Raw genomic sequence first — 9,719 nt, 5'->3', positions numbered from 1 at the left:
GGGGTGCATAGGATATAAAAAATCGCAACTAGAATTTGCCCACCCAGATGGTACCAATACGTGAAATTTTGGGTTTTGGCCCAAGGATTAAAAGGGCTTCCCGAAGTATTACCTGACAGCAGAGTACCGCAGCGCATACCTAAGAAAGCTGAGAGAGATGGTCGGTTGGGGTGATTGGATGATGACAGGTGTCGGTGATCATTCTCAAGTGTCGTGGTCAGCACTGCTGCTGTTGCTGTTGCTGTTGTATCAGTCAGTGGTTTATCAGCTTGTCAAAAAACGGGACACGGGAGGTCACGCACGGGACAAATAAATTAGGCCCAAAATTCGGGACGTCCCGCCTAATTTGGGACAGTTGGCAACCTTAGTGACAGTATCATCCTAAACCAGCAACCCTCCGCGCAACACCACCATCTACAGGCCGATGAGTGTACAGTCACTAAATGTGCACATAAATGAATTTATTTTATACCTCCCCATGGATTAAATTCTACGAAACTTAGCATACCCCCAGAGGATGTCAAGTTAATCATACACATGAAATATGGTGCAGTTCTGAACATCTCAACTGAAGATAGGAGCGATTAAAGCAGAATAATATTGCATTTTCATTTTTTATGGGAGGGGCGCAAATCACAAATGAGTGATTATGGGCTAGGTTGATGTGGGCCCTTAAGACCAACATACCATAAAACTTTCTTCATCCTCGGTGCCACGGTTCAGGTAGTTAATTAGGAAAAACTGCATTTTTTGGGTTTGGGGGGGCCCAGCGCGGGGGGGGGGGAGTGGCCCCCGGGGACCAAACAAAATTTTTCCCTAAAAGTCTAGTGGGGCTACATGCCCACCAAATTTCATGTTCCCCGGTGTTTCGGTGTCCCTGGTATCGTTGACGAAAAATTCAGTAGATGACGAAAAAAAAAAAAAAAAAAAACTGACAATCCCTATATGACCGCTTTTAGCGTAGCTAGCGGCGGTCATAATAATGCTAATTATGCTAATCATGCAAATTGCTCAACATAATTATGCAAATTAGCATCCGGCAGTTTCTGTATGCTGGGGACCCATACTTCACATTTCTGCAATAAAACTTTGGTGTACTCAACATTTCCGGGTTCACCTAGTTGGCTACTAGACTATTTCATGACATTGGGGTATTACGGTTTGACATGCTAAAACTCCCAAATTTACCAATTTTTAGTAATTTATTTTGGAATTATTGCCTTTATCTCATTATTTCACTAATTTGGAACCTACTTTATTTGTGATGAATGAACCACTTGATGAATTATCAACTGGATGAACCAGATTATTTCCATGGAAGGTACTTTTGCCATTTTTTCCGCTTACAGGGGTCAGTCACTTCAAGCGGTCATAACCACTACTAAGCTGCCAGTTGGCAAGGGTTATCATGTCAAAACATTATCTAGGGATGCATATGATGTAAAAAATCGCAACTAGAATTTGCCCACCCAGATGGTACCAATACGTGAAATTTTGGGTCTTGGCCCAAGGACTATGTGGCGTTCCAGGTCAAAAATAATCCGTCTTTTTCAATTGCTTATAAATCTCTCATTATGCTAAATTATTAACATATATTGGATTAAATCTTTTTGCCCTACGATCATTCAGTGACAAAAAGAAACACAAAACCTGCGCTAACTCAAAGAAAACAAGTTGATAAATACAGTGGTGTGAAAAAGTGTTTGCCCCCTTCCTGATTTCTTATTTTCTTGCATGTTTGTCACACTTAAATGTTTCAGATCATCAAACAAGTTTAAATATTAGTCAAAGATAACACAAGTAAACACAAAATTCAGTTTTTAAATGAAGGTTGTTATTATTAAGGGAAAACAAAATCCAAACCTACATGGCCCTGTGTGAAAAAGTGAAACCTAATAACTGGTTGGGCCACCCTTAGCAGCAACAACTGCAATCAAGCGTTTGCGATAACTTGCAATGAGTCTTTTACAGCGCTGTGGAGGAATTTTGGCCCACTCATCTCTGCAGAATTGTTGTAATTCAGCCACATTGGAGGGTTTTCGAGCACCTTTTTAAGGTCATGCCACAGTATCTCAATAGGATTCAGGTCAGGACTTTGACTAGGCCACTCCAAAGTATTCATTTTGTTTTTCTTCAGCCATTCAGAGGTGGACTTGCTGGTGTGTTTTGGATCATTGTCCTGCTGCAGAACCCAAGTTCGCTTCAGCTTGAGGTCACAAACAGATGGCCGGACATTCTCCTTCAGGATTTTTTTGGTAGGCAGCAGAATTCATGGTTCCATTTATTACAGCGAGTCTTCCAGGTCCTGAAGCAGCAAAACAGCCCCAGAACATCACACTACCACCACCATATTTTACTGTTGGTATGATGTTCTTTTTCTGAAATGCGGTGTTACTTTTACGCCAGATATAATGGGACACACACCTTCCAGAAAGTTCAACTTTTGTCTCATCAGTCCACAGAACATTTTCCCAAAAGTCTTGGGGATCATCAAGATGTTTTCTGGCAAAAATGAGACGAGCCTTATTGTTCTTTTTGCTTAGCAGTGGTTTTCGTCTTGGAACTCTGCCATGCAGGCCATTTTTGCCCAGTCTCTTTCTTATGGTGGAGTCATGAACACTGACCTTAACTGAGGCAAGTGAGGCCTGCAGTTCTTTGGATATTGTTGTGGGGTCTTTTGTGACCTCTTGGATGAGTTGTCGCTGCGCTCTCGGGGTAATTTTGGTTGGCCGGCCACTCCTGGGAAGGTTCACTACTGTTCCATGTTTTCGCCATTTGTGGATAATGGCTCTCACTGTGGTTTGCTGGAGTCCCAAAGCTTTAGAAATAGCTTTATAACCTTTTCCAGACTGATAGATCTCAATTACTTTCTTTCTCATTTGTTCCTGAATTTCTTTGGATCTCAGCATCTTTTGGTCTACTTCACTTCTTCTTCTTCTTCTTTTTTGTTTTTAACGGCGGTTGGCAACCAGCTTTTGGTGCATTACCGCCACCTTCTGCTCCGGAGTGTGAATCAGACAATAGGCTTACAATCTAGTTTCCACATAAAAAAAATAAATAAAAAAAAATAAAAAATAAAAATAATTTAACTCCTAGACACAATCATTCATTACCCAACACACTTTCCCATATCCCTGTCTATCCTCCTAATCTATTAAACAAACCTGTTTCCCTTAAGAAAGTTAACAATATCCTAACCTGAGCTCTGTCACCTATGCTCAACACTCCTTCTAACGTTAATTCCTGAACCCCTAATTCCCTCAAATTATTCTCCATTATCACTCTCTGTTCCTCATACCTCCTACATCTTATAATTATGTGCTCCACTGACTCCTCTTCCTGACACCACTCACACAAGCCTGTCTCGTGTTTTCCTATCATTTTCAGTGATTTGTTTAGCGCACTGTGCCCCAACCTTAATCTTGTCATTACAGTTTCCTCTCTCCTGTGCCCACCATCTAACCTAGTTATTTTTTACACTCTTTTGAATTTGATATAAATGCCTTCCTTTCTCCTCTCTGTCCCACCTTTCTTGCCACATTTGGTTAGTTTTTTCCCAGATAATACTTTTGACCTCTGCTTTACTTATTTTAATTTGCATTTCTATATTTCTCTTCTTTAAAGCCTTCTTTGCCAATTCATCCACCAGCTCATTCCCTTTCACCCCTACATGTGCTGGAACCCACATAAATTGAACATGTCCTCCTTGATTTGCTATCCTTGTAACTGATTGAAGGACTTCATATAACACATCCTGACGGCTTTTTGAGTGAAAAGACCTTAAACTCACTAGGACTGAGGATGAATCAGATAATATCAGCACCTTTTCTTGTCTTGTTTTTTCCACCCACCTTAAAGCAACTAATACTGCTACCATTTCCACTGTGTAAACTCCTAAAAAATCTGATGTTCTTCTATTAATTCCTATTCCTTTAGCAGGTATTGCCACCCCATAAGTCTACTTCACTTTGTCAGGCAGGTCCTATTTAAGTGATTTCTTGATTGAGAACATGTGTGGCAGTAATCAGGCCTGGGTGTGGCTAGAGAAATTGAACTCAGGTGTGATAAACCACAGTTAAGTTATGTTTTAACAGGTGGGGCAAACACTTTTTCACACAGGGCCATGTAGGTTTGGATTTTGTTTTCCCTTAATAATAACAACCTTCATTTAAAAACTTTATTTTGTGTTTACTTGTGTTATCTTTGACTAATATTTAAACTTGTTTGATGATCTGAAACATTTAAGTGTGACAAACATGCAAGAAAATAAGAAATAAGGAAAGGGGCAAACACTTTTTCACACCACTGTATATGTAATCTAATATTTGTTGATAATATTGCATAACAAGATATTTATAATCATTTTTTCATAGGCGGGTCATTTTTGACCCGAAACAACACAAGTGTAACCAGGTGGAAAACCCCCCAGAAAAATTACTAATATTTTTCCAAAACATGAGTTGTTATACCCTGTGTGAGCGCATGAAGTAAGTTTTAGTCCAAATGTGATATCATTTACAAACATTTTTGGGGAAAAGAGAATCCCCTCCGGGTCAAGATGACCGGAACACAACATTCAAACTTTACAGGCACAAACATTGTTACACTTGGTGAGTTTGATTCATTTCTGTGAGTCTTTTCAAGCTCTGTTTAAAGTGAATTGGTTCAGTGATTGTTTTTAATAGACACAACATACACATCAGATACATTTCTGCAGACTTTATTTCTTTGATAAACTCATTTCCATATAATTTCTTAACAGGTTAATCTCATTTCTTGCTTTTTCTCAATCATCAAAGTAAAACCCTTAAACACGAGTCTCAGGGAACAACAGAATTCGTCTGACATTCACTACTGAAGGAAAGTTACTAAACCTCTCAGTCCGAGTCCAAAAGGCCCTGAGAACCTCAGAGTCGAATCCTCCTCTTCACTGAAGACTAGAGACTACATCTATTCTTTTATTTTAAAAGACCCATCAAACCTTCTCCTCGGACTGAAAGAGAAGTGTGCAGCGGACGAGCTGCGTTACGATTTGTTGTTGTTACAAACGTCTGGATCTGTCTGAGGCTTGAGTTTGAGCTTGATGGGGTCTTTGGGAATCAGTAGACCGCTTAAGCCGAGCTCCAGAGGAACCTGTGAAGAGCAAGAGAAGGTCAGTGTGAGCGAACGAATGAACGAACGTCCTCCTGTTACCAGAGACCAACCCATTTGCTCACCTGTGTCTCCGCACACACAGAGACGTCGAACCTCTGCAGGATCTCCACGATCGCCAGCTTCATGGTCACCTGAGCAAATCGCATCCCGATGCAGTTCCTGGGGCCGAGGCCGAAGGGCATATACGTGTAGGGGTCAATGGTCTCCTTGTTTCCTTTAGTGAACCTGTTAATAAGGCAGGAAAGAGACATGTTGGGTTGAAGTATTTATACAGACAAATACTCTTGTAGGATTGAAAATAATCCAAGATATTTTAAACTAACAAAGACATTTGCTTTACTGTTTTCCACCCCCTTTTTCTACCACAAGGACCATTTGGAAACCCTTTTAAAGAAAAAAGCTGAACTTAATTACTGTTAGAGCATAAAGCACAAGGAGCATTAGTTCGTGCTCATTTTTTAAATATTGATCAAATGGATGCACCTTCCAAATATTTCTTTAGTCATGAGAAGAATAATGGGCAAAAACGTTTAATCCATGCTCTACGTTCTAAGGATGGTACTTTGTTATCTAATCCTAGGCAGATGCGTGAGGTAACAAGGAGGTTTTATCAGTCCCTGTACAAAAGTGAACTTGAACCGGAAAAGGGGGAAAAATCTCCTTTCTTAAAGGATCTACCCAAGATCTCTGAAGAGTCCAATGAAGAACTGGAATGTGGCCTAACTCTGGGAGAGCTCTATAAAGCACTCCAAGATATGGAGTCTGGGAAAGCTCCGGGTGTGGATGGGCTTCCAGTGGATTTTCTGAAAGCTTTTTGGTCAGAGATGGGATTGTCCTGCTGGAGGTGTTCAATGACAGCCTGCTGAAGGGTGGGCTGCCGTTGAGCTGCCGAAGGGCAGTGGTTACTCTTCTTCCAAAAAAAGGAGATCTCACTGAGATTAAGAACTGGAGGTCGGTATCACTTCTGTGCAGTGATTATAAATTCCTTTCTAAAACTTTAGCTAATAGATTGACTAAAGTAATAGGACAGATGATCCATCTAGATCAATCTTATTGCATACCAAACAGGTCAATTTTTGACAATATTTCTTTAATTCGAGATATTATACAGGTTTCCAAATTATTTAATATCAATTGTGGTTTGCTGTCTTTAGACCAAGAGAAGGCTTTCGATCGGGTTGAGCATGCTCATTTATGGGACGTTTTAGAGGCTTTTGGTTTTAATGAAAAGTTTTCAAACATGATTAAAATTCTTTATAGTGACATTGAGAGTGTTATTAAGTTTAATTATGGCTTATGTGCTCCATTCGAGGTCAGTAGAGGTATTAGACAAGGTTGTTCATTATCAGGAATGTTATATTCTCTTGTTATTGAACCATTTCTACAAACAATCAGGAAGAATTTAGATGGTTTTAGGGTACCACTTTGTGATGCTAAGTTTTGCATATCAGCTTATGCAGACGACCTTATAATAATGATTAATAAACAAAGTGACATACATGTTTTATCTAGATTGATAGAGGACTTTGGAAAATGGTCTTCAGCAAAAGTAAATTGGACAAAAAGTGAGGCGTTTTTATTAGGGGAGTGGAATGAAGGGAAACCAATTCTTCCTGAAGGGTCTGTGTTGGAATAGGTGAGGTTTGAAATATCTTGGAGTTTTTTTAGGAGATGATAATGTCTTACAAAAAAAATTGGGATGGTTTATAACAAAAAGTGAAAGGTCATTTAGACAAATGGAAGTGGATTCTACCCAACCTGTCTTATAGGGGAAGAACACTTATTGTAAATAATTTGGTCTCTTCACTCTTATGGCACAGACTGGTTTGTATTGATCCTCCAGTGAAATTGATGGCCGAGATTCAAGCGGTCTTTGTTGACTTTTTTTGGGACAAGCTTCATTGGGTTCCTCAGAGTATTTTATTTTTGCAAAAAGAAGTAGGGGGCCAAGGATTGGTTCATCTCCAGAGCAGGATTGCAGCTTTCCGGCTGCATTTTTTACAAAGACTTCTTGATGGACCTATGAATGTCAGTTGGAGGGCGATCAGTTGTGTTTTACTAAGGACTGTTGGAAACCTTGGTATAGATAAATCTATTTTTTAATGGACCCTAAGTGCTTGGATCTTTAGAAATTGTCAAGTTTGTTTCATATTCAAAGGACTGAAAATTTTCTTTCCATTTTTTTGGTTGCTGAATGAACCCTTGATTTTTAATGCAAGACTAGATCTTTCTGCGTTTTTTTTTTTTTTTTTTTACCAGGATTCAATAAGACATTACAAAACTCAGGAATTTTTGTTTTAAAACAATTACTGGGCTTAACTGGACCTCATTTTAAAAATGTAGAAGCTGCTACTGTAAAATTGGGCATCAGATCTGTTCGTTCAGTGACTCGTTTTGTGACTTAGTTAAAATAAGTTTTTACAGATGAAGAAACAATGATGTTAGAGGACTTCTGTTTAGGGACTAATGTCCCTGACATTGAAGATCTTTTTCCATGTTTGTTGATTCAACCAAATGTTGAAGAGTATTCAGGGTGTTTCTTTCAACAAAATAAGTTTTTGTCTGTTGATTTTTTTTCATGTGTGGGGAAAGAGTTGTATAAAATGTGTGTGCTCATTCTCAACAAAAAGACACTTGATAAGAGAGTCGATACCCCTTGGCATTCTGTTTTAAAAGTAGGTGATGAGGTAAGACCCGAATGGAGAGTTTTGTACAAGCCACCATTATCAAAAAGAACAGGGGACTTGCAGTGGAGAATCCTTCATGGGGCTATTGCGGTGAATTCTTTTGTTTCAATTTTGGATTCTAAGAATAACTCAGGTTGTCCGTTTTGTTCTCAAAAAGAGACTGTGTTTCATGCTTTTATGCAATGCCTCAGACTTAACACTTTGTTTGTAATGGTGAAAGAATTGTGTAATTGTGTAAAGTTTAATGAGTGTTTTTGTCCTGTAACTTTTATTTTTGGCTTTAAATATGTACAAAAAAAGCGTGTTATGTTTCACTTGTTGAATTTTATTCTTGGGCAGGCAAAAATGGCGATCTACATGAGTAGAAAGAGCAAAATAGAACAAAAAAGCAATGTTGATGTTATTGTTGTTTTTAAGTCTCTACTTAGAGCAAGAATTTTGATTGATTTTAGATTTTATAAAGATATGTATGATCTTGCTTTCCAATTGTTGATGATGAATGTGATTTTGTAAAAAATAGATTTTTTAGACTGAACTGCAGTCTGTATCCTAATTTTTAAAGCCCTCCGAGATCCTACCACCCCGGTTAGGACCTCTTTCCCGAAGCCCTTTTCGCCTGAAGGACGTCCCTCAGGTCGCCCTTCTGGTTAGAGGACTTCGAGTGAGAGCATTTCCTCTTTTGCCAAGCTCCCGAGGGAGGGGCTCTAGAGGCAACGCTCTCTTTCTGTTCTTGCCGGTAAGAGGAGCTCGTTGACGGCTGAGTCTGGCCGCTCTGGCCAGCCTTCCTGGATTTGGATTTTGAGCGGCGAGGGAGATATTGCTGAAATGCCGCAGATTGTTTCCTCGCCTCCTGAAACCTGTCGACGACAGTTGTAACTGCGTCACCGAACAGGCCAGAAGGCAAGAGCGGCGCATCCAGGAGAAAGGTCTTATCTTTTTCTTTTATGCCTGACAAATTCAGTGTGCAGTGGCCATAGTGTGCAGACATGAACCAGCCCGACCTGCCGCCATGTAAGCCCTGCCCACCAATGCAGAGGTATCTCTGCATGGTTTGCTGTGCAGCGCCGGGGCTTTTTAGGCATGATGCCGCTTCAGGAGAGAGGTAGCTGGCGAGAGCCTCCTCCATCTGCGGCATCTTCCCATACCCCAACTCTCTCTACCACGTGGCTATAATCCACAGCAGATGGATAGGAGACGCAAGATGAGTGGGGTTTTTCCCATGATTTTGATATTTCGCTATGCAAATCTGGGCGCGGGCTTCTGCACCATGAACGGGGGCTTCAGAACCTTGAAGAATGAGAAGGTGCCGCAGCAGTCTCGTCTGCAAGGTTCTTTTGTGAACCCCACGATCTGAGGTACCGCGCCGCCTCAACGGACGCGGGACCTGAACCGCGGTGAACGTGAGCCTGGCCATCCTCGTCAAAGACAGCCAAGCGGGAGCGCAGCACTCTGATAGAAAGTGACTTACAATGACCACAAGCAGCCCCCTCGAGAGCTGCCCAGGCGTGCTGCACTCCCAAACAGTCCACACATATCTGATGTGTGTCCCCACCTGTAATATATCTAGGGCAGGGGTGCACACATTTTTTGAAAGCTAACGCGTTTGTGTGCTGGAATGTGCGCGGCTTGAACAGTCAGGTGAAGCGAGCTAAAGTGTTTTCGTATTTACGCTCCATTTCGGCTGAAATAATTTTCCTACAAGAGACGCACATTAAACATGGTGAACAGAAACGCTTAAAGTGTAATTGGATTTCCTAGGTATTTCAATCCACTTTTTCATGCGGAGCCAGAGGGGTATCAATATTATTTCGTAATTCAGTTTGGTTTAAACATATATCCACATTAACAGACCCTAACGGCCGTAATGTTCTTGTCACT

General features: G+C 40.6%; 1 protein-coding gene across 1 annotated transcript in view; it reads right to left on the bottom strand.

The window, feature by feature from the left end:
• Window positions 1–4,870: 4,870 nt before the first annotated feature.
• Window positions 4,871–9,719, bottom strand: part of LOC311077473 (cytochrome P450 3A30-like) — a 34,402-nt gene continuing 29,553 nt past the window's right edge. The window contains exons 12-13 of the mRNA XM_084106003.1: window positions 5,217–5,379; window positions 4,871–5,133 (exon numbers count right to left, since the gene is read on the bottom strand). Of these exons, the coding sequence (XP_083962129.1) occupies window positions 5,026–5,133; window positions 5,217–5,379 (271 nt within the window). The 3' untranslated portion in view covers window positions 4,871–5,025. The remainder of the gene's footprint in view (window positions 5,134–5,216; window positions 5,380–9,719) is intronic.

This window comes from Abramis brama, assembly GCF_963993115.1.
Source record: "Abramis brama genome assembly, chromosome: 2".
Taxonomy (NCBI): domain Eukaryota; kingdom Metazoa; phylum Chordata; class Actinopteri; order Cypriniformes; family Leuciscidae; genus Abramis; species Abramis brama.
The sequence above is the reverse complement of the archived record's forward strand: the minus strand, read 5'-3'. Positions and strand labels throughout refer to the sequence as shown.